The sequence below is a fragment of the Momordica charantia genome, assembly GCF_013281855.1.
Source record: "Momordica charantia cultivar OHB3-1 chromosome 7 unlocalized genomic scaffold, Mcharantia_2.0 BLBB01000007.1, whole genome shotgun sequence".
In the NCBI taxonomy this organism is placed as follows: domain Eukaryota; kingdom Viridiplantae; phylum Streptophyta; class Magnoliopsida; order Cucurbitales; family Cucurbitaceae; genus Momordica; species Momordica charantia.
The window spans coordinates 2,183,930-2,209,078 of record NW_028275165.1 but is presented as its reverse complement, the minus strand read 5'-3'; the positions used below and the strand labels follow the sequence as shown (position 1 = coordinate 2,209,078).

Genomic DNA, 25,149 nt, shown 5'->3' with positions numbered 1-25,149 from the left:
ACCTAAACCTAACTCAACTAGTTAAAGCATATTAACATGGACAAGTATGAGAAGGTTTTGTTGTCTGAGCTCCTAAGGGGCAGTTCGACTAGCAAGCACTCGAGATCTCTTGATCATATCGACTTATAAATCTCATGTTCGAACCTTCCAATCAACTTAATACACAAGACTCTTTATGTCTCTCGGGTCCGAGCCTTGGGACAGGCGCGTAAAACCGAGTCACCGTTATCAAATTATTTTTATATTATTATTATTTTGCATGAGGGGCGTTTATAGGCCCATTTTCCCAAATGCAGCCTTCTGTTTGCGTACACAGAAGAAATCCTCTTCTTAGCTTTCCTCTCTCCCAAAACCAAAAACCAAAACCCCACTCTTCGATTCTCTCTCCTCCTCCACTTTTCCCCTTTCTCTCTCCTCTTTCTTTACCGAACCCCAAAGAATTTGCCATTCCCCAATCGCCAATTTCGACGATTTCCCCATCCGCCATGGATTCTGAGGACGATCTCCATTACTCCACCGACGTCGAATCCCTCGACGATGATTGCGATTTCTACTGCGGCGATATGGACATGGGTATGGGCTACTACAGCGACGACGACGACGATCCTGACGCCGAGGACTTCGTCGAGGACGACACCGATGATTACTTCGACTCCCGCCGCCGCGAGGTTTGGTTTTCCGATTCTTTTAATCGGGTGTCTGCTGTTGTGATTACTTGTGCCCCTTCGTTGCTTTTTTTGTCGAATTGAGGGGTAAAGTCGATCTCTTTGGGCGGCGAGGCAAAGGCAAGGCTGTGATTTTTGAGACAGGAACGGGAGTTTAATGGTTCAAATTTGATCTTTTGGTGATGTTAGTTTTCGAGCTTCTGCTGCCTTTCAAGTTAGTTTAAATGATATGCTTTTCTTTTGATTGGAAGCTAAGTAGGATTGTGTCTGGTGGAAACAAGTATTTGCATAGTAGAAATGACGGTAATTCAGTTTAAAGAAGAAGAAAGGGAGTTCAATAATGTATTTTTTCTTTTGGTGGTAAAACTGTACTATTGGGTTTTTTCATGTGTGGTGTTCTGACTGGTAGAGAAGGGGGAAATTAACTTTAACCTCCTGAAGTTTTATTCTCCACTTGTGTTTTTATAATTGGATATATTACTTGGAAATTATTTGGATAGACATTAGACTTAGCGAGGGAAGTATATTGTGGTAGAATGAAAAATGGGTGGTACTTCTCTCTCTTTCTCTCAATGGATCTTGTTCCTGCCGTTGGTTCTGCTTTGAGTGGTGTACTTGAATTGAAATGTACTTGGAACTCTGTCAAAAATGTCACTTAGCAGTATCTAGGCTTTTTTAAATTGGAACAGAATCTTTTAATCATGACAGACAAATAAATGTACCTTTTTTATTATTTTTGACCAATGTCTCAGCACTGGTTCCTCGTCAGTTGTCAATAGTTTCTAACCTTATCAATCATGTAACTGTCGCATTACCTTTCTTTACCACTTACTTCTGTATCTTTAGTTCAAACGTGGTTGAGCCATTGAGGGTGGAAATAAGCTTTTTTTAATATCAGGGACATGGAGGAGATTCTACTAATTATTGGTGATTAGATGCCATTTTTCAATTATAACCTCTTTTTTCATCTCCTTGATCCATGCTAAGTAGCTCCATCCCATGATCAAGATTTATTTTGAAAATCTCGTGACTTTCTTGGTTTTTCCGTTTTATTTTTAATTTTTAATTTTTATAAGAAACGGATAAGATTTCGTTATCAAAGAGGCCAATACAAAAGAGGGGCTAAGGCCCTTAAAAGCCTACGGCTACAAAAAAATGCTCCAATTGGCGATAATATTCACAAACTATTTTTGCTTATTATTATTATTATTGAATTTTAACTAGTGTCCTTGTGCAGCAAAACTATACCATTCTAAATGAATCAGATATACGGCAGCGCCAAGAGGATGACATTACAAGAATTTCGTCTGTACTTTCTATATCACGTGTAGCTTCAATTGTCTTGCTCCGCCACTTCAATTGGTATGGCCTTTATTTGTTGAATTCTTGTTAGGCCTTTTTCCCCCTGATTTTTGAAATGGTTATTACATTATAAGTTTCAATAATGATGTATTTTTATTGTCACTTTTTTATACATATATGTTATCAATTTGCAATGCAGGAGTGTTACTAAAGTCCATGATGAATGGTTTGCTGATGAAGCTCGAGTAAGAAAACAAGTTGGCTTGTTGGAAGCACCTGTTTTACATGTCTTGAATGCTAGAGAAGTAATTACTGTAGATTTTTGAATCCTCATCTTTTCTTACATAGTTTCTTATGTGTTATGTGTTTTGGTGTCTTTTTGTGTGCATACCACTTGGAAAATATCTTGATGATTGCTTTTGCTGGCAGCGTACTTGTGGAATCTGTTTTGAGTCCTATGCACATAGTAGGATCAAGTCAGCAGCATGTGGTCATCCTTTCTGTGCCTCCTGCTGGGAAGGTTTGTCATAATCTTGTGATATTACAGTACCAATACCTGCTTCTATTCCATCCAAGATTTTTGACGTGAATCTTGTGTCGTGATTTTTTTATATTAAAGTATCCATACCTGTTTGTACTCCAAGTTTAATGACGTGAGTTTTGTTTAAGTAGTTCATCATGTTCTGGACATTCATTAGCATAGTTTGTGTTCTATACTATGGCTGTATTTGTCGAGTTTATATATTTTTCTGACTGACTCTTATATATAACATATGAACACGAACTACTCTTTTGCATGCCTGAGCTTTGTCCAGACACTTGTCAAAGAAATTTAACTCTAGAATCCTTATTGGCTTCCTTATCACTAGCTCCTAACTGTTAACCATGAGTTAGTGTGAATTAGATACTGTATCTGCCACTCATGCACAAGAAATATGAGAAGCTTTTACGTATAACTATATGCTTGAGTTTCTGAAAATAACTCAGGTTACTATCTGATTTTGTTCCTTGATCTGGATAATGAATATAGAAGTCACGATATTTATTCAATTGATTTTCATGCTTTACCTAACATAATATGCACGTAATGTAAGCTTTTTTGTGTTTATTTACCTCGTTCATCTCATGAAATTTGTTTCCACAAGTCTACTTGTCCTTAATTCTGGTAACTAATCCCTATTTTATGTGCTTTATTCATGTGTATATATGTCTACTATTAACTGTCTTGGACTAGTTTTCTTTTATTATTTTTGGAATCACTCCACGTAGTTTACATGACCATATCATTTGTATGTTCAATATTCACCTTTTGATTGACATATCTTATATTCGCACATGGATCTCTGGATAGGTTACATTAGCACAGCAATTAATGATGGTCCTGGATGTCTGACGTTGAGATGTCCTGATCCTTCTTGTGGTGCTGTGGTTGATCAAGACATGATCAATTCATTAACCTCAAATGAAGACAGGGACAAATATGCCCGTTACCTTCTTAGGTCTTATGTTGAAGACAACAAAAAGGTATACCTTGTCTTGTTAGCTTATTGTTTACTTTTGTTTTGAGCTCAATCATACAGTTAATTTGCCTAAGCTTTGTTTTCTTCTTTTCTAATTATTAGCAGAGAGCTAGCTATTCATTCTCAAATCTACATTTTTACATCAATATTTCAACCATACCTGACTAGTAACTGTTACATGTTAAAATATAAGCACAAATACATGATGTCATTTGTCAGCTATGAAACACGGACACACATTTTGGGCGAAGTATCTGTGTGGGACACGTGTCCGACACGGATATGCCCGGACACGTGCCGGACACATGTCATACATGCATTTTGGCGTGTGTTTTTTTTTTTTAAATCGGACACGGGATGGACACGGCAGCTCACTTTTTGTGGGTTTTCTGAGCCCAAATAAGAAGGCCCAATGCCCATTTGTAATTAGAAAAAAAAACAAATAAATGATTAAATAACCTAATTAGCCACCCACCCACGAAAACAAAACACACAGCAGCTACCCACTGCCCTACTGGATGTAATTGACTTCATATTTATGCATTTTAGTGTAGTTAGAATTTTTTGTGTTAAATTTACATATATCCTAAAAAAATATTAAAAAAAATAAATGTATCCCCAACGTGTCCGTGTCCTAATTTTTTAGGAATTGATGTAGCCGTGTCCTATCGTGTCCGTGTCCATGTCACGTATCCATGTCCGTGCTTCTTAGTTTGTCAGTATCTTTCTCTTTTCATATGTGAATAATATTTAACAAATGCCGTGTTTTATCCCCCTACTCGTTAGATACTGTAGCTCTACTTTTATCCACCCAATTTATTGTTCCTTTCTGTTTCATGTTCATTTATGCTGACAGTTGCAGCTTTCTTTGTTATTTATTGTGGTTCCTATCTTTATAATGTTCTCATTTTCACATTCCTCCTTTTTACTGCCAGACAAAATGGTGCCCAGCTCCTGGTTGTGATTGTGCTGTTCTCTTTGATGCTGGTAATGGGAACTATGATGTTTCTTGCCTCTGCACATATGGCTTTTGCTGGAATGTTGGTATCACCAATCTTTTCTATTATAGCTTTTTAAAATTATTTTACATATGTATTTAGCTTTTCTTTTGAATCTTCAGTGTACAGAAGAAGCTCACCGTCCTGTAGATTGTGCTACTGTGGAAAAATGGGTTTTAAAGAACAGTGCTGAGTCTGAAAACATGAACTGGTATTTCTTCTGGCATGTGTAGTCTTCTTTAGTCTTTTTAACACTATCATAAAAGATTTTAAAGTTCAATTTATTTTACCCTTTTCCCTTCCTCACATTTAACGTTAGCTTTTTTGCTGGAGTCTCCTTTTTCACACGCTTTTCTTCTTTTGTATTCTCATTGTTTTGTGTTCTGTTCCTTATGCTCGTGATGTTTTTCCATCTGTTATTCTTTTGCAAAACGTTGTGCATGATTAACAATGATGATGGTAATGTGTTGAGTTTGTGTGTGTAAACATAAGTTTCATTTATATTTTCCAACAAGGCATGACCAAGCGAAAGAAGTTTATAGAAATACCTTACTTTTTTCTGGAATAATTTTTTTAATTATAATTTCAGGATATTAGCTAATTCCAAGCCTTGTCCAAAGTGCAAGCGACCAATTGAGAAAAATCAAGGGTGCATGCACATGACATGCACACCTCCGTGTAAATTTGAATTTTGCTGGTAAGCTTTGACACAGTTGATGAAATGAAGTCATCTCTTCTATTGTTGTTATCGTAATGTAATTTTTTAACATTTAATATAATGATTTCGCATCCTTTCTTTTGGGGGGAAATATTTTTTTAATGGGATTATTTATATTAAGCTAAGAGGTCATAACATGAGTGATTCAGCATATCCAGATTCCTATATATCCACTCATGTTGTGGTAGGGGATAAGACTAAGCAGGGCGAAATGGGGTTTTATTGATTTCATCTTTTGTTGGGCATTTTACAAATAGATTGTTCTTTAATTTTGTTAAATTTATGAAGTGCAGGCTATGTCTTGGTGCATGGTCAGATCATGGCGAAAGAACTGGTGGCTTTTATGCTTGCAACCGATATGAGGTAGCTAAGCAAGATGGTGTGGTAAGAAATTCTCCAACCTATAATCAGTTCCAGTTGTATTCTGTGGAGCTATCCTTGAAATTTATACATTTTTATGCTTTGATATTGTAGTATGATGAGGCTGAGAAAAGGAGAGAAATGGCAAAGAATTCTTTGGAGAGATACACTCACTATTATGAACGTTGGGCAAGCAATCAAACAGTATGCACTATGCAGAAAAACTATCCCCAACTTCGTGTAGCAAATTCTTATCAAAAAACGTTCTGTAGCAAACAGTACATTCGCTCATAATTGCATGTGCTAGTCTATCATTATGTTTTTCTAGTTCTAGCCATGATCTTGATGTTTGTCTTTGAGTTGACGCACGTGATTGTTTCTCCTATATGGTATGCTTCTCTTTATCTTCCCTTTTGACTTGTGACTGCTTGCTGCTTGTCAATGTATCTTAAAACGTTTAGAGAATCTGATGCGTGACATAGTAAAGTTGGGCAGTTGTCTGTCTCATATGATCAGCCAAGAGTAGACCAACCTAAACTCTCAAAGATATTAAAAGGATATGACGATAAAAGTATAATATACAGATTTTTATAATCAATAAAGCTCCGAACTTTATTTGCATTCACGAAATATTCATTTATGCAGATGAGTGGGCAATTTTTCTGGTTAGGTTATTTTACTTATCCTTTGTTATTATTCATAATGTTTATCTTCCTACCTACCATATCAGTAGTAACATATTTCTTTTTTTAGTAGTTAGTTATCGTAAGCCAGATTACTTGTCATTAAGTAATATTGACCAACCATGTGCTGGGTGGCAGAGAGGTCACTGCTGTTCAAACTTCTTTCTACCACTGAGTGGTTCATAAAATCTTCTGTGAAGCCTTTTTAAACTTCTTTGGTCCCTACGTACGGCTGCATTTCTCACCCTCGTTTTTGTGGGTGTGTGTTTTCAATGAGATTTGGTTCTTTTCATTAGGAACTGCTACATAAGCTCTGGTTCTTGAAGTGCATGGAATTTGTCGTTCGGACAGTTCTATTTTATTATTTTATTTTTCGATTTTTGATGTTAGGCTGTCTTTGTCCTTTGCAGTCTAGACAAAAAGCACTAGCAGATTTACATCAAATGCAGAATGTGCATGTGAGTTACTATTTTACTTTACAACTTTTAATTTCATTTAGCTACTGGATTGTCAATGCTCCAGAGCTTTTTATTGTAGAGCCATTTTATCTCAATGAAAGCTCGGTTTCTTATTTAAATAAAAAGATATTTATTGTGTTTGTTTGTTGATGGGTAAATAAAGATCAAATCAGAAGATCCTCTTAGTTTCTATTTGCACGTGATTATACTACTCTGTTTTCTGTGGTTCCAATTAAATCTTGGAGATACTGATTATTATTTCTCGGTCTTTCTTAGATTGAGAAGCTCAGTGATATACACTGCACTCCTGAGTCTCAGCTAAAGTTCATAACAGAGGCTTGGTTACAGGTATGTTCAAAGTTTATCCAACGATGAAACATCAGATTTATTCGGTTTTCGGCACGTAGACTTGCTTCTGATAGGTTTTCAAGTTTGTATATGTATCAATTTTAAAAAGTTATATAGCTTGAGGATCCTCAAGATGTTATAATTTTGATAACCATTTTGTTCTCAGTTTTTTGTTTTTGAAGATTAAGCTAATTAACATCATTCATTTGTTTTGTAATATAATTTCTAAAACATTTTCAAGGTGTCTAAAAGCCAAAATTTAAAAACTAAAAAAACAGTAGTTTTCAAAACTTGGTTATGTATTTGAAATTTGACTAAGAATTCAAATATGTTAAGGAAGATGAAAAATATACCAAAGAAATTGTGAGCAAGCTAACATAATTTTTAAAAACCGAAAACTAAAATTGACAACAGTAAAAAAATATATAATTTTTACAGTTTTGAGATGGGATATTATTTTAGCCCAACTATTTTATGACCCCATATTCACTTTCTTGCCAATTATTTGTAGATAATTGAATGTAGACGAGTTTTGAAATGGACTTATGCATATGGATATTACCTACCGGAACAGGAGCATGCCAAGAGACAGTTTTTCGAGTATTTGCAAGGTAATTCCATTCTCAAGGTATGGCCAAGGAACTTTTTCTTATTCTATGATTGGCTTAAGAAATTTGCTTCTCCTGCAGGTGAGGCCGAGTCTGGATTAGAAAGACTTCATCAATGCGCTGAAAAGGAACTACTACAGTTCCTCAATGCAGAAGGTCCATCAAAAGAATTTAACGACTTCCGCACAAAGCTTGCTGGTCTGACCAGGTAATGAAGCCATATTCATTAATATACAAGTCCGGTTTCATTTTAGGTTAAATTATAAGTTTTGTCTCCTTTAAAATGGTTCTAATAGATTCTTGAACTTAGAAGAATGTATTTCTCTAGTCCGTGAGTCCTTGTACTTCATAGTTTAACAACTACAACCTCTTTGAAATCAATGCACCACATAATCTTTAAATATATTGAGTATGTCATAAAAGTGTTGAATCAATTAATAGGATCTATTAAACACAAAATCAAAAGTTCATAAACTTTTTAGAAACTAGTACAAAGACTAGGAGGTAGACACAATCTTGAAAGTCTAGAGACCGATTAGATTTTTCCTTTTTTTATGGTATAGGAACTAAATAGACACAACTTGAAAGTTTAAGAATTAAACATGTAATTCAATCTTTATTTTTTCTGTTCTGTTCTAGTTCATCACATTCATTTCAGCTCTAAAGTATATATATGGTATACTTTGAAATCAAAATGAGTGTTAGTGTGATGGAATGCTCTATAATTTCGCGACTCATGTATTTGTCTGCTGAATACAGTGTTACTCGAAATTACTTTGAGAACCTGGTTAGAGCATTAGAGAATGGGCTTTCAGATGTGAACTCACACGGAGCGTGCAGCGGCACAACAAGCTCAAAAAACACAGCTGGAAGTAGTAAAGGAGGGAGAGGCGGACGGGGAAAGGGAGTCAGCCGAACCAGCAATTCGAGCAGAAGCGGGGACAGTGCCACTCACTGGTCGTGCGAACACTGTACCTTTGTGAACACAAGATCTGCTACCACGTGCGAGATGTGCCATCAACGCCATTGAAAACCTCTGGTTTCAATCAAAGTAGAGAGAGAGAGAGAGAGAGAGAGAGAGTAATCAACAGTGAGAAGAAATAGAAAAGTGTAATTTGGTGGGTTTGCTGACCCTTTTTCTTCCTGTTGAATATGTGGAAAAAAGAAAAAGAAAAAGAAAAAGAGGGAGTGATTGTGAGAGAGGGAAATATGTCAAATATGATTTGAATGTAAATAGGTGGCAGTATAAATTTAACAAATTTGTGTTGTGCAGAATATGTGGCTTCACTTGCTGGTTTAATGGTGGATACAAGTGAGAGATTATATTACTACTACTACTACTATACTAGTCTTGAAATAATGCATTACTGTTTTCTTCTCTATCATGCCCAATGCCAAGCAACTTCAAGATTATGCTTTTTGTTCATGTAATTTGCTGTATTAGGTATAGGGTGTCTTTTCTTTCCTCCTTGTTTGAGTTCAACTAAGAGCAAGGGATTTGAACCATTGACCTTTTAAGAAGGTAAGGTAAGTAGGATTTTGACCTGTACGTCGTGTTCAGTGGGTATAGAAGTTTTTTTAAGTTCAACTTGTGGATCTAGGGATTTGAACATCAAACTTTTTAGTTGAAGTTGTCTTCAAGAGATAGCTTGGAATCTCAAGGAATATCTTTGAGGTCTTGGGTTTAAATCACATAGAATGCAACTCCATTGAGTAATGATCCATTGTGTATGTACGGGTATGAGGACAGTGTGCATACCTTCTAGGTATAGGGGTATAAATGTCAAAACGTCGTCAACTCTTAGGTAATAAAAAAAATTGTATTTTTTGACAAGTATAGAGGGTTGTAGATTAATAGATTTTACTATTTCATTTAAAATTTTGGGATGGGTTAAATTGAGAGATGTATTTTGATTTCGTTTCATGGTTTGGTTGGTGAATTTGTTAAATTTAATTGACTTTTGTTTGGGTTTAATTTAACTCAATAATAAGATATTTAGGTTATTTAATTCCTACACAAAAATGATAGATATGGTAATAATTTAGGCATTTATATCTTATTTTGTATAAAAAAAAAGGCACGACTTGCACAATCTGAGTTCAGCGTAAAATTGTATTTACTCTTTCCAATGAAAAAAACAACACATATATTTAATTCAGTGGGATGTGAAAACAAATATTAAATGTTATAATCTTCAGAAAAAAAAAATCATTCTACTTTTGCTAAATGTATAGTTTCTTCGCAATTCAGATTATTTCTAAGTTCAAGATAAATTTTAATATATTAGATTCTATGTCACAAATCTTGGGAAGTTGAGATTTTTGACCAATTCCAATAACTACTTTGGACTTTTGACCCCCTTTTGATTTTTACTATTTATGACCCCTCAGATTTCTGACTCCTCCCCTTATTTTGCTTGGTAAAATTACCAAGTTACCCTCAATTTAAAAAAAGAAATCAAACCCAGCCCTCCCCTCCTTTCCCTCCCTGTCTCGGTCCTTCCCTTCCCTCATTCACTATCTCGTTGTCCATCCCAGTCTTCATCCCGGTCTCTCCCTCACAACCAGAAAGTTCATCTCCGTCATTTCTTCTTCGTCTCCCTCACTTCGTCTCTATCAGAGCTTCCCCCTTCCCTAATTGAGGTAATTTTTCTTTCGAACTCGCGATCTTATTGTGAATGATTTTCTACCTTTTTTTCTTCGTTCTTTGCGTGGGTGTGAATGATTTCAACCTTCGGCTCTATCTGAAGTAGCCAAGGTTATTATGAAGTTTGATTTATTGTTGCTTCCATTGTTTTGTTTTAATTTTTGACTTTCAGGGTTCCATCTCGGCTTTAAGCCCGGTGGATTTAGGACTGGGATGAAACCCTGAAAGTCCATTCCAGAAGGATGGACTTTCTTGATTCCATATCTTGTACTTCGACTTTCTGGATTCCATCACAGGCCTCAACCCGGTTCGTTTCTAAGCAATATTGTTTTGTTTTGTTACAGGAGACATGGATATGACACTTAAGATCAACCAAGACAACTGGTTCCTGGCCGCGCTGTCAAATCTCGCTCACGTAGGGAAAACCTCTTCTCGTCTTAAGGCTAGGTTAACTCCCTCTCAGTTAGACATGTTTAGTCAAACATGTTTTGGTCTGATTTTAGGGATGAACGTTGTATTTAACAGTCCGTTGTTCCATCACCTGTTGCTTAGAGAGGTGGAGGAACCTAGAGACGACCTCATTAGCTTTAACCTATTCGGGAATAGGGTCTCTTTTGGGAAGCGGGAGTTCGACCTAATAACCGGTCTTACACACACCATGACTAGGGTAGATGAGGATGTTCGTAACCGGAGACTTAGAATTCTGTATTTTCAAGACAAGGCGAGTGTGAAGTGTTCGGAGTTGGAGAAAATTTTTTTAGAACACACATTCGAAAATGACGAGGACGTTGTGAAGATTGCTATAGTGTACTTCATAGAGCTTGCCATGATGGGCAAGGAAAGGAAGAGAAAATGGACACGAGCCTCCTTGGGATTGTGGATCGGTGGGAAGTTTTCTGTAATTATGACTGGAGTTCAATGATTTTTGAAAGAACTCTCTGGAGCTTGAAGAACGCTCTGAAGGACAAGGTCGAGGCGTACAAACAGAAGGTCGCTATGGACTCGAGCCATGTTGAGACGTATAGCTTGTATGGGTTTCCATACGCTTTTCAGGTTAGTGAAATTTAAATGTAATTTATTATATACTTATGTACCTGTGAAATACCGTAGAGTCTAACTTGACGTGACTGCAGGTTTGGGCATACGAGACAATATCAACCTTGTCGACTCGAGTAGCATTGAGGCTGAATGACGATACTATTCCTCGTCTACTTAGATGGTCATGCACCTATTTGCGTGTTTTTAATGTTTTGGAGCGAGTGGTCTTCGAGAACGTCAAGGTGAGTACAACATGTTCTTATTGTTTTTAGTATTTAATATTAAAATTGACCTAACTATTTGTGTTATACAGTCGAAGGTTGTAGTTCGTTTGGAGGTGACTGATGTCGAACGACAGCACATGGCTCGCGTTATGCATCCACCAGTGGCCCCTGTCGGACCTCCTGCACCCACAGAATTTGCTACAGAACCACTGGCTACTACTTCCACCTCTCAGAAGTCTCCCGTTACTGGTGAGGTTGGGGATCCAGTTGAGCTCGATGATGTAGCAAAGGATGCTTCCTCAGTGGTTGATCATGTAACAGAAGATATTATTGGGACTGATGGAGGACAAGATCAATTGTTACCACAGAAAGGGACGAAGAAGAAGAAGAAAAAGTCGAAGCATAAGTGGAGTCGGGAGCTGCGGAGGCTTGGCAATAGAGTGACGGCCATTGAGACAACTTTGACAGGCATGACGACTGACATAAAGGACATAATGAAGTTTATGAAGAGGCTAACAAAGGTAAGAGTTATTGTATTATCTGAATTTCTTGTTCACATCCGTATATTTATAATTTTTATTACGTAGGTTATGTCGAAGGGCCAGAATAAATATGATAGAAGGGGCGGTGGGCCGGATCAGGATGGTTCTTCGGGCGGACGTGATTCGAGTGGGCGTAACGAGGAGGATATGGACATGGATGAGGATCCGAAGACAGGGAAAGAGCCGAAGACAGGGGACGAGTCGAGGATGGACGAGGATCCGAAGAATTGTGAAGAACCCGCCGACGTCACCGAGAGTGACGTGGAGATGGATCACGCTCTTACCATTGTTGGAGCTACCCAGGAGGTCCCAAGTGGCCACCCTAGTCTGGTCGACGTAATTGAGGTATTTCTGTAATGATACTAACTTTTTTACGTTAACCTAACTTTATTTACTTAAAGCAAATGTTCGTCCATTTTTAGGATCTTACTCTAGGTAAGTGCGCCAGTGACGGGGAGGCAAGTAAGGGGTAGATGGTTAACGTACCAACACCGCAACCTGCAGGGCCACCTAGAAAGCAAACTAATAGGACAGAAAGTCGACCCCTACCCTTATCACATGGAGAAACTCCACACCTGACCATTGTTAAGGTAACTCCAACGTCCAACTCCAACTCCAACGTCATTAAGTCTTGTATTGAACTTCTTTTATACTTGTTACAGGTTGAACCTGAGTTTATTGAAGGCCCACTTGGCCAGGATCTTCGGAAGAGGAAATATCCGTGAAAGTTGCAGACCATATACACGCCCACCGGCCAACGTGGTATCAAAGTTCAAGCGTACGACCCTACATGCCCCATTCCACCGCTCCTGGATGAGGGGTTCCAGAAATGGATGGACGACCCATCAACCGACGGCAATTCCCGTTCAACGTCCGTCGGGATCAAATACAAGAGTTGATTTGGCCTGCTCCTGGATCCTGAGTTTCAACTCGACGACGAGGTTAGTGAAGTTTAGAAGCAGCAAAATTGTTTTTCATTATAGACTTATACTTTTTATAATGTCACATGCAGTATATCGACTCGCTCATGATGTTAACGGCGAGGAAGGTTGAGAAGTGTAAACATCTATTGCGCATGCGATTCGCAATAGGCGACGTACTTCTATCCGTAAGTTCGGCTTACCTTTCACTCATGTAACGAACGATATTACTTCGATACGTGAATGACGTTTGTGGGGGGTTTTTTTTTGCAGAACTTGCTACGACGAACAGACGGACCATATGCAGCTATAAAGCCGGGTGTCCTGCCGACGAAATGTACGTATGATTGGAGGCAAGAGCGTACCATCTTTCGGTACGTGCTTGGTCGACAATCAGACTACGACACCCCATGGAGCGAGGCCGATATCGTGTACACGCCGATGAATATTGGCTGCAACCACTGGGTCATGATCGGGATTGATCTTGTGGAGGGTGATTTAACCGTATGAGACTCACTGCAGTCGATCACCCCGTTGGATGATCTCGAGAAGGCGCTCAAGCCAATGTGCACGATAATCCCGACGATTCTTCATTGGAGCGAGATGCTCGCACTTCGGCCTAACCTGCCTACGGTGCCGTGGAGGGTCCGAAGACGTACTGTACCTCAGCAAGCCGGGTTCACAGATTGCGGCATATTTTGTGTTAGATTTTTCGAGTACGATGTAACTGGGTCAAAGATGGACACTTTGACTCAAAGTAACATTTCTTTATTTCGTCGTCAATATGCTGTACAAATGTGGGCTCGCAGACCCTTTTTCTAGTTGTAATTATTCTTTGTATCGATTTTTTTTCCACCGAGCTAAATATGACCTATCATAATTTGTTTTAGCATACTTATTTTTAGCTGTAGTCACTGATGAACAGTAACATAACATAAAACACGTTTGTAATCATATATGAAAGAATAGCAACCTATTGTTCATGCATGTGCATGGATTCTTACTTGCGGTACAAGCTACCTATTCATATCTACCAAAATACAATGTATTAGTCCTTCTAATAAATTTTTGTTTAAGGTACATAAATGTCTACATATTACAACGTAAATAGCCATAATATTGCTACACAGTATTTAGTGGTTCGCGACAAGTTTTACGATTGTGTCCCGACGTACCACATCGACTGCACTTGCGCGGTGGACGGACCTCGCCTGTGGAAGGAATCCTCACCGTCTGTCACCGTCCAACCCTAACGACCTTCTTCGGTGGTTGAACATCGATATTCACAAACCCCGAAGAACTCTTCCATGTTGAGGATGAACCCACTGGAAATATTGGTTCTGCATATGCCAACATCCAGCTGTTGACCGTGTACGCCTCATCGCATAGTGTGTACGGATTTATGCTACGAGAACTGGCTGTAGCAATAGCATGGGAGCACGGGACTTTAAAATAATCGAACTCCCGACAAGTACATGTCTGCGATTGCAAGTCAACGTCCCCATTGAGGTTCCCGTCGCGTACCTCAAAATTAAACTGGTCGATGTTCATAACAATGTGTCTCCGTGCATTATCCGAAGCTTCGGCAATCATTTCCTCTGCGTAGTCAGACAACGTACTCTGACGTGAAGAAACAAGCGTCCGACGTTCGTAGAACCACCTCTGCAACACACCTCTGATATGATCAAGTAATGCGGTGACTGGCAACTTACGTGCATGCCTGAAAAGGGCATTAACGGACTCTGCAATATTGGTGGTCATTTGTGAGTATCTTAGTTTCGTCTGAAAGCAGCGAGCTCATCGTTCCTTTCCTATAGCTTTCAGATATTCCCTCACTCCCGACTATTGCAAAAGCAACTGGGTATATTTGGTTATTCGCATCAACAGCAGAAGCAGTTAGTAATACACCTCCGTACTTCCCTTTAAGGTGTGCTCCGTCAATAACCAAAACTGGTCGAATGGAACACATAAAACCTCTAATTGATTGACCCATGGCCATGAAGACATATTTGAAGTACTTGCTATCATCCAACTCCAATTCAAATATAGTACCTGGATTCATGATTTTCACGGCTTCCCCATAAGCGGGTAGTAGCCTGTACGATGAAGCTGGATCCCCTCTGATAAGTCGGAGTGCTTCTTCACTCGAACGCCAGGCCTTGTCGTAACTCATATTTACACCGTACTCCTCACGAATATCTTGCATGATGTCCTTCGGCCTGTACGTGCGAGAAACATCAGTAAACTTTGATTGTACTAGATGACCGACCACCCAACTCTTCGCCTGACGATGATCCTGTTTCATAACGGCACCATTGCACTTAGAGTGGACTGCGATATATTTCTTTATCTTAAACAGGTTGCAATCTCTAATCTTAGTGGCTCTAAGTCGCCACGTGCATGTAGGATTGATGCATCGCAGCAAGTATAGTTCCGGCGTAGACTTCTTCACTCGAAACTGAAAGTTCTTCCACAATGCAAGTAAATGCATTTTCATAACTAGTTCCTTCTTCGAGTCGAATACGTCACCCTCCTTAACATCATCGGTCCCAGCCAATTGGACCATGGCTTGCAATCTATCACCTTCTGACTGACTGGTGACTCTATTGCTTGCCATTTCATGGACGACGTCTACAGGATATTCAGCCATTGTATTATGAATTGTTACCTTTTCATGCTCATGTTGCACATCAAGTCGATCACTGGCGTACTCATTTCCATATTCCCCTTCGTCGTCTCCTTCTCCCATGTCGGTCATTGGACGATATGATTCATCACTATCTTCATCCACATTTTCACTTCCATTCCACAAGCCAGGCACATCTCAATCATATGCTCTATCATCTCCCAAATTACAAGGAACAACATCTGACCCTAACGGTGTGAGAGATGCTATATCATGACCAATATGACCAAATTAGGGGGTGGTGGGTGGGAAGAAGAGGGGTTCGACGACGAGGACGGAACTGACGGACTTGAAAATGAGGGTCTCGGAAATAAGGGTTTTGCAAATGGGGGGCACAAGCTGAGGGAATAGGAACATTGGACACGTGTTGGCCTAAATAATATGGGAAAGAAGGCATGTACGGTTCATTCTGATGTACCTTCTTTGGCACGGTAGATATGTATAGCGGCAATTCAGAGACATCTTCACCAGTCAAGAAGAAAGTCAGGTCATCGTCGTCAGTTATTTCCATTACACAAACCTTCCCCTTAAAATTATATACACGTCTAATTATGATATCTTCCTGTAATGGATTTATACTACTTAGCCTACATACATGTCCTAGAAATTCAGCATAGGTGATTTTACTATCCACAGTCAATCCTCTTGTACGACCACCCACGTAATCCTTTTCAATATCTTTCCATTCTCCACCGAATGATATAAAAACACGAGGCATCCTGCAAATAGACCAAAACACAATAATTAAATACAAATCAATAAATTTACAAACAAACAAGAAAAATTCAAGATTTATATTGCATGGTCTCGGTCCCTATCCTGGTCCCGGTCCCAGTCCTTATCCCGGTCCCAATCCCTATCCCGGTCTACCCCAGTTTATCCCCATCTCGGTCCCGGTCCCGGTCGCATCTGGACATGAAGGACCGGGCTTGAGTTTACCTTCTATCTCGGTCTCAAACCCGGTTCTAAATTTCATCCCGGTACCAATCCCGGTCCAAGATAAATTCTAGACTTCATTTCTGTTTTCCGTAAAATAACGTTTTTTTCTAGAAAAATGATAAAATTTTGTATCATTACAAGTTTGAAGAAGTACAATATTCTAAAATGATGAAATGGACATACCTATATTGTGAAAACAATGGATTCGAGATAACGGATTATGTGGGGACCGATCGATTGGATAATGTGGGCCAACAATCACGTGGAGAAAATCTTGAGTATTGGAAAAAAAAAACGTGACTTGCGTGTGTGTGGTGATTTGGAGTTGAAAAAACAAAGTGAGAATTGTTAAGTTGGTGGTTGGTGGGTTGGTTGGAAATTTATTATATCATAAATGCATTTATTATGAAATGAGGGCAATTTAATCAATTTACATGATAAAATAAGAGGAGGGGTCAAAATCTGAGGGGAAGGAGTCATGAATAAATAAAAATAAAAAGGGGGTCAAAAATCCAAAGTGATTATTGAAAGGGGTCAAAAATCCCAATTTCCCACAAATCTTTCAATTTGAGAGGAAATGTAGTAAAAATAACAATAATAAAAATTAAATTGAGATGGAATAAAATGAAAGTTTTGAAATTAAATTAAAATTTTTATACATTTAATTTTAGGATAAAATACACTGTGAGTTCTTTAGTGTCGCTAACGGAATATTGATGGGAAGGAGGGAAGAGAGAAGGAAAAGAGGGGGAAGAGAGAGAAAGAAAATGAAAAATGAAAAAAAAAATGTCACATATATTAAAAATAATATAAAATTAAGTAAATATCAAACTCACTCGAAGAATTAAAAGTCCAGGAAGGATGGCAGGAAGAGAGAGAAGGAAAAATAAAAAGAGAAATGAAAAAAAGATCACATATGTTAAAAAGTAAATAATATAAAATTAAATAAATATCCAATTCAACGCAGCATTCCGTTAGCGAAAGGTCGGAGACAAAACTGTTACTTTTTGAAACTCAAGTTCAAGAATAATAGTGTATTTTCCCCTAAATTTTAAACACTAACCTTTTAGAGTTGTGTCATATAGATCTATAAACTTTAAAAATTAGTTTTGTATATACTAGATTCTTAAGTAATTTTACATTTTTATTTATTCATGAACATATTAGATACAAAATAAAATTGTCTAGTGAGACAAAACCTTTAAATTTTCTACACAATAGATCTATCAATTTTTATAATATCAAACAGATTATGCTTTTATTAATCACAAAATATGATAGTTCGAGACCTATTAGACACAATTAGAAATTGACCGATTAAAATCTTTTTAGAGTATAGAGATGATATAAAGGTTTTCAAAACCCTATTGGAACTTTTTTAAGCACTAAAACACAACTAAAAAAATTAAGAGACACTTATTATTCATAGACTTATAATCTCTATGCTTAAGAAATATTTCTTGTCATTTGTTAATGTATTAATACTTGAGCAAAGGCTGCTAAGAGCAGTTTTCTTTATTCAGAAAGAGACATCTTTCATCAAGAAGAATGAAAGAATTCTAAGGGACATGCGAAAAAATAGCCCAACAAAAGAGAGTCAAACTAAAAGAACGGGCTCCAATCTAGCAAGATCCTAACAAGATCGAATCTAAGGGGTACTTACAAAAATCTTTGGACACTGAAGCCAAAACAAAATCTCTGGATGAACAGGTCAAGAATTCATCATCACATCAGCAATAAAGAAATGCAATCAAAACTTGATGAAATCTGATATCATGTTAATACTCTATTCTTGTTCAGAAGAAATGTAATGGCATTTTCGTAGGCCACAAAGTCATGTTTGTCGTGTTCTTACAAAAATATGGGTGTTTCACTAGCAATTACCCAGATGAATAGTAGATGAAGCAAACAAGGATATTGCACCTGCGGGAATAGATGTTCTCTTCAAGACGCCTTCGAGATGCTGAGTTAGCAATATTACTGCAGAAGATGAGTTCATCATCGGTTACCCTGTCGATTTCGGTTTTCCATCAATCTTCTCCAAACCATTTTCCCACAGTGAATCAATGTTAGAATTGCCATGATATATAGGAGAGGTATACCAATTACACAACCTCCAGATGCAAAGTTTACTAGCGTCTGGAAACAAAAGGTAAACTATGAATCAGAATATTAGGGGGAAAAAGAAAATAAAAGAAATGATTGGATCAGGTGAAATATCAGATCAGTTATACCATGGCATGGCCAAATAATGGAATTTGTTAGTTGTTTCTGAAGTTCTGTATCAATGTAAGAAGTCAATAACATGGCCTTGCCATCTGCCTAAACTTCAAAATTACTAAACTATATGAAGACCAAGGAATCCCAAAAACTCTTCAAAAATTAGCAGTCTATAATAGAGTTCGTTGGGTAACATTACTAGTTTCTAATCTTTTAAAAACATAAGCATTTGGTAACTGTTCCTACTTCCCATTTTTCATTTTTTAGAAATGTTTCCAAAATTGTGTGGAAACAATAAAATCAAGTTCCTTATTTATAGTTCCCGTTTCTATTTTTTTTCCAAAACATAAATATATCTATTAGTTTATCATTATTGACTAATAAATGCATAATAAAAATATAACATAAAAATTGAACATTAAATATTAAAAATTAATTTTCACATAAAAATTTTACTTTTTCTAATTTAAAATTTTAGAGAATGAGAAATACAAAAGGTTTGCAAAAACATGCTCCTGTTTCTTTTATCAATAAAAGAAAAAAGCACAAGAAATAAGAAACAGTTACCAAACATGTTTCTGTTTTTATTTATTAAAAACGAAATGAGAAACAAAAAATGATAAGCAAGAATGTTACCAAACGGACCCATAAAAATATGATTTGTGATGTACTAATCTTAATCTATGAATTTCTTACTTTAAAAAAAAAATAACAAAATCTATGAATTTCAAATGCTGGAAGTACAGAACGTTTATGGGGTGGGTTTAAAGGCAGAATGCGTAAGCTTATACTTGCAGCTATGGGTGCAAAGGAGAAGACGAAAAATGCAGTATTCAAGGCATGGAAATAAAGTTTCGACTCATAATGGATATTTTCCAAGAAAACTATCAACAATCATGAAAATCCAAGGCTTCACTTAGTAACTATTATAATGATGTTGAGACCCTAGAGTCTCTTTTATTAGGCAAACTACAAATATTTCCTGCTCTTTAGTGGAGAGAATCGAAATTGTGAAGTCAAAGTTGGTTGCATTTTGTTATGGAATGAAAAGAAGATTAGGCTGGACACCAAGACTCCTACACAAAGGGGGCAGCCCTCGGATTTTATATGGAAGATTAGGCTGGACACCAAGACTCCTACTCAAAGGGGTCAGCCCTTGTTTGATTAGGCCAGATATACACGTTAATTGGGGTGCATCATGTAACTTCTGTTGGTGTGGTCTTCCCCGGCCATTAGGTTGCTTCTTGTTTTTCCCTTTGAAGTGTATTGTCTCTTACTAAGCAAAACTAAATTTAAAATAAAAACCTAAGTAGCAAAGGTTTGATTGTAAAATCTACACGATGAGCATTTAGGTGAAAGCTACTTTTCTTCATTTGAATTAACTAGAACTGAAAAAAAGAATCAACGAACCAGAGTAAGATTAGGGTTTTACCACCATTCCTGCAGCAAGATGAATGACTGGAACAAAATACTGATCCACTTTCTTCCCCTCAGAATATCCATTAAATGCAATGACCATAGAGAAAGTATGGATTGTAACAAATGCAAGGGCAACGATAGCTGCAGGATTACCAGCAAAATACTGCTTGATAAGTCGCCTTCAATTATCAACTTCAAGTAAAAATATAGAATAACAGCGATTCCTTTACCAGTCTTAAAATGTACAAGAAATTAACGAACAGAAACATGCTATGTGGACAAATGAACTCTCAGAATAGCAGGAACGGTCAAATGCAGGGTTTTGCAAAGCAGAGAATGACAATCATGATTTCTTGGGCAACATATAGCTCACAGTGATATACAAAGTATTTACACAAATAAATATGAGTAAAGCAAGCCTCACCAGAAACAAAAAAAAATGGTAGCTGGGAGCACCTATCAACGAAGTAAGTCGCGGGACCAAACGATGGTGTTAAAAGGCTAAGACAGAAAAACACAGCATGGGCTACACCATGACCCAAACCCCCAGCTGCAAGCAATTGAGAAGTGTGCGTTAGAGCTTATGTAAGATTATAAAACCGCAATGGCTTGGTAAAGTACTAAAATCACCATGACCTCTGTTAAAAGACTATTGTGTCTTCTCAAACTCTCATAAGAAAGGAGAGAAATAATAAATGCCATCTAATTGGCTATGGATTGCTTCAATGAGGCCAAGTTCAAAGCTTCACAATGGTGTACTCTTTCCAACTCATTTGATGTTTATTCACCTAGCATGATTCTTTATAATTGGGAAGCTTTTATCTGAAAGTAGTAATTGTACTTTTATTATGATGCCTTTTGCTCTTTTCTTTACTTTCTATACGAGTTTGTGTCTTTGAACAATTTTTTTCTTTTTCATATATTTAATGAAAAGTTCGTATCTTGTTTTAAAAAAATTACAAAAAATAAATAAATGCCGTCTACTAATTCTCAAATTTAGGACATTTAGACTGATTACCTCCAATACAGAGACAAGTCTTGTCTGTACCACTCAATAAGACTCTGAGTCAGGCTGAAACTTTTAGAAAGTTGTTTTTTCAATGTGCTGGGTCTTTCTAAAGTTTCCACATTAATTAGAGTTCTGGTCAGAAAATTTTAGAGCTTCCATATTTTTCAAAATAAGGCTGTAACTTTACAGTGTGGGAGAATTTATACTATGGCCATCACCCAAAGAAATGTTTGTATTCATCTTCTTCCCATTCTAAGGAAGGAATCGATTGATGACTATAATAACCTAATGGTACATTGTTCTTCTGCTGTGTGTGTATAGGACAATGTTTTTCAGATTTTTAGGGGTTGTCTTTGCATGTAACTTGGTTTCTGGGGGATGACGGATGAGTTACTATTGACCTTTTTGAGGTTGGTCGTTATGGTAAGATCTTCTTGGCGACTAGGTAGTTTGGCTATTCTATGGAGTATTTGGTTGGAGCATTACTACATGATACTTGAAGATGTTTCTTGCAAAGAGGCTTAGAATATTGCAGCAAACCTTAATGATTTCAAGGAGAAACCTAAGAAATTTGGAGTTGCTCAATTGTTTCTCCATCAAGTTCCATCGATAATTTAAATCTCACTTCTCTTTATATGATAATTTGGTATGGGGATCCCTCTGGTTCTTTCCCTTGCATATCATCTTGTATCTTGAATCAAGTCTTTCTATTCTGCCTCGTGATTGTTCTTATCTTGTATGGTTTTGATTTTTATATGGGTAGAACAAACTATCCAAAATTATGAATCTTGCTTTATGAAAACTAATGGTAATTGGTAATAAAGCAAAAAGGTTATAAGTGGAATCATGGGTAATCAAAATTTACCTAGAGCAATCTGCATCTTATCTGTCAAATATAGACGTGGCTTTGAAACTCTGTCAGCAAAGGCATCTAACGTATCTTCTAATTTCCTATAAAATACAATAGCTGAGACATTGTAGGTAAATCATTGTTTATTGATAAAGAATTATACAGTCTACAGGAACCATTTATTCTAGAATTTAATTGACATTAAACTTATATTATAAAGACAAAATAAGTTAATGACAATTTTAATTTTTAAAGTAGTAGATAGGAAGGAAGTATGTCTTAAGACGAAGGTTACAAAAAATAGCCAAAATTTAGCAGGCTACAATAGATCAGAAGGATATCAATACTTGTAAGAGGGCTCCAATTAGCCGCGCCCCCCCCCCCCCCCCCCCCCCCCCAAATAAGATCAAAGTGACACTAAGTTCAAATTAAACCTACCAATTTTAAAAGAGTTGACAGTTCTATATTTAGAATCTAGAATTTATAAGAAAAGGTTGTGTTTTGATTTCTGCGTAGGCACAAAGTAAATGTAACTATGGAGATTAAACAACATCTGCACATATATGTATTAACTGGTTCGTTCTTTATCTCCCAATGAAAATGGGTATTACAAAAAAATTGAAAAAGATAAAAAGATATTGTAACAGTAAGCAATGATCCTAGAACTAAAAGGAAAAAGTAACAGATATTCAACAATGGCTACTCAACAAAAAGGTTGAATTGACGCAGAAAATTAATCATCAAATCCGTCACATGTGTATCTAACAAATCCAAAAGCTCCATTATCCAATTTGGCCAAAATTTCCATCAAAAGTAATGTAAATATATCACATACTAATCAGGCTGAGGTGTTCGTTAATTAGTGTAACCAGGCTGAGGTGTTCGTTGATTAGTTGGCTATTAGTTAAGCTTAAGCTGCAGCTCATGCATATAAAAGTCCAAACATATAAGTAACTTCTTCACTGCTCTGCACACTCTCTTTCTCTTGATACATTGACAAATCATTTAAATTTCAATAAACCTAATCTAACCTACATGCTATCATTTCACGTAGTTTATAGCAAGTTATTGTGTTAAGAGTTTTAAAGAGCGTGTATAGTAAAAAGCAAGGTGAGGCACCTCGAGGTCCTCGACACTAACTGGCGGGCGTGCCATCAATCTTTTTTTGTTCTTTTGTTCTTTCTTAGAAAAACAAGAGGTATATTGCATAAACCCTGTATCTTTAAAAAAAAACCTCCATTTTGTAAATTTTGTTATCTAATTATTCATATATTGCCATTTTCCATACATAAAACTTTTATTATTGTGATTTTTCTATAGTGCACTTCAAGAAAGAAAGAAAAAACAACACTTGCTTTTCTTTGTCCTTTAAGCCTAAGCTCCAAATGAATATTACATGAACCTTGAAAGATACTAGATTATAGCCATGACTGTGAATTATGTAGGGGGAAAATGATAGCACAAATTCAACCCCATAATCCTTAATTCCTCAACTCTCCAAGTGATGTTGTTATGCTATTGTAAACTCACCTGTAGACCTTCCAGAAAAGAACCCGTAGCGCTTCTTGAAAAACGACTGATGTCGATATAAGAACTGCATGAGGCCACAATATTGTTGAGTTCAGTGGAAGAAAGCCCCTCCATAGTGCAGACAGCAAGATCAAACTAATCAGCCATAACAGGGTGCTGCACGCATGAACAATGATAACCATGAAGCAACCATGATTACTAGTTATCCAACAAAATACAGATAGCTAGCAACGACAAGTTTCCTTCTCAATTAAATTACTCGTGCTCTCCCCCTCAAATACCGGTGAGCAACTCCAAAATTGAACCTAAGAAGCTCAATCAAAATAAGCCCAACTTACTAGCAAAAGAAACTCGATAAACTATAACACAATGCAATCAATATGCGACAGTTTTCGTTCCCTCTACCCATCGTGCAACTTGCATAGCTTACCAAAGTCTCCGCTTGGTCACTTGGAAAACGGAGGGAAAAAAACATCAAAAAAGGGGCGATCAAAATAGAACAAAAGACCACTTCAAGCAATAAAACAGTGTCGAAGCCGAGGGGGATGCCCATGGTTTAGCTCTAAGAATCTGAGAACATGATCTGCGACAGCTTTCATTTCCCGCGCCAATTATTCAACTCGCTTAGCTTACCCAAGTTTCAATTTGATCACTAGGAAAGCGAAGGGAGAAAAACAATAAAAGGACCGATCAAACTAGAACAAGAGACCATTTCAAGCCATAAAACAGCGTCGAAACCGAAGAGGATGCCCATGGTTGAGCTTTCAATCCAACAATCTAAAAACATAATCCGCAACAGCTTTCATTTCCCATGCCAATATTCAACTCCCATAGCTTACCCAAGTTTCAATTTGATGAAACTAGAACAAAAGAGCATTTCAAGGAAAATAATAGACGATTGAGGTATCTGGGGTGGGAAAAAAAGCAGAAATGGAGACGGAAATGGGTATACCTTGAGAGGAGAGTGAGAATCAAGAAGGGCTTGTGGGCAATGACGGAGACGAAGAGGGAGAGAGAAGGGCCCAACGCAATCAAAGTGTAGCCGATCCCTGCTGCTACTGTCATCGCCTTCTTCTTCCTTCGCGCTCGGGCTCAGCCCTGTGGGTGCTGCCGCTGCGACCTTCCCAATTTCGACACCAAAATTTTCATCTCAAACAAATTTCCGTAGTTTAACATGAATCTGCATAATTAACCGTAACTAAATAGCCAATCGGAGGCAAGTGGTTCACTTGATCTCGATCGAAATGTGGATGTCTCAGCAATATGGAAATATTGATACAATAGAAGTTAAAAAAACGTAAAAAATATTTAAATTAATAAAGAAGCATTTTCATATTTCTACCTAGGTTAAAAAATAATTAATATTGATATTATGTATATATCAGTGACATTTTGTGATTTTTTTATATTTTGTTGATTTTTTTTACTATAATGGAAATGTCCATTTACCCCTCATGTCAATGTC

General features: G+C 37.2%; 2 protein-coding genes across 5 annotated transcripts; one reads left to right on the top strand and one right to left on the bottom strand.

Annotated features, from left to right (window-relative positions):
• Nucleotides 1–297: 297 nt before the first annotated feature.
• On the top strand, nt 298–9,040 carry LOC111018570 (putative E3 ubiquitin-protein ligase ARI8). Of its 2 annotated transcripts, XM_022294714.2 has the most exons (15): nt 298–668; nt 1,903–2,027; nt 2,167–2,272; nt 2,397–2,487; nt 3,319–3,491; nt 4,423–4,527; nt 4,608–4,696; nt 5,075–5,182; nt 5,497–5,587; nt 5,678–5,767; nt 6,657–6,704; nt 6,981–7,052; nt 7,564–7,663; nt 7,742–7,868; nt 8,420–9,040. In XM_022294714.2, the coding sequence occupies exons 1-15, from the start codon at nt 486–488 to the stop codon at nt 8,688–8,690; spliced, it is 1,779 nt and encodes a 592-aa protein (XP_022150406.1). In that variant the 5' UTR covers nt 298–485; the 3' UTR covers nt 8,691–9,040. The 2 variants fall into 2 exon arrangements, with proteins under 2 accessions (XP_022150406.1, XP_087982677.1); XM_088126551.1 differs by lacking the exon at nt 6,657–6,704.
• Nucleotides 9,041–18,413: 9,373 nt separating this feature from the next.
• Nucleotides 18,414–24,886, bottom strand: LOC111018589 (gamma-secretase subunit APH1-like protein). 3 transcript variants are annotated; one of them, XM_022294739.2, is made up of 6 exons: nt 24,637–24,871; nt 23,685–23,840; nt 22,170–22,255; nt 20,720–20,845; nt 20,309–20,436; nt 18,414–18,795 (listed from the first exon to the last, which is right to left on the bottom strand). In XM_022294739.2, the coding sequence occupies exons 1-6, from the start codon at nt 24,747–24,749 to the stop codon at nt 18,655–18,657; spliced, it is 750 nt and encodes a 249-aa protein (XP_022150431.1). In that variant the 5' UTR covers nt 24,750–24,871; the 3' UTR covers nt 18,414–18,654. The 3 variants fall into 3 exon arrangements, with proteins under 3 accessions (XP_022150431.1, XP_087982868.1, XP_022150432.1); XM_088126742.1 differs by having other exon boundaries at nt 18,657–18,795; nt 20,287–20,474; nt 24,637–24,886; XM_022294740.2 differs by having other exon boundaries at nt 18,657–18,795; nt 20,287–20,436; nt 24,637–24,874.
• Nucleotides 24,887–25,149: the final 263 nt, after the last annotated feature.

Excerpts from the sequence above, each read along its gene's own strand:
- LOC111018570 (XM_022294714.2), top strand. The coding sequence starts at position 486 with ATGGATTCTGAGGACGATCTCCATTACTCCACCGACGTCGAATCCCTC. Across the intron at positions 3,492-4,422 it reads ATGTTGAAGACAACAAAAAG|ACAAAATGGTGCCCAGCTCC; the intron begins GTATACCTTGTC and ends TTTTACTGCCAG. Across the intron at positions 7,869-8,419 it reads AAGCTTGCTGGTCTGACCAG|TGTTACTCGAAATTACTTTG; the intron begins GTAATGAAGCCA and ends TGCTGAATACAG.
- LOC111018589 (XM_022294739.2), bottom strand. The coding sequence starts at position 24,749 with ATGACAGTAGCAGCAGGGATCGGCTACACTTTGATTGCGTTGGGCCCT. Across the intron at positions 23,841-24,636 it reads ATTCTCACTCTCCTCTCAAG|CACCCTGTTATGGCTGATTA; the intron begins GTATACCCATTT and ends TCATGCGTGCAG. Across the intron at positions 20,437-20,719 it reads ACCATTTTTTTTTGTTTCTG|CTATCGTTGCCCTTGCATTT; the intron begins GTGAGGCTTGCT and ends GTAATCCTGCAG.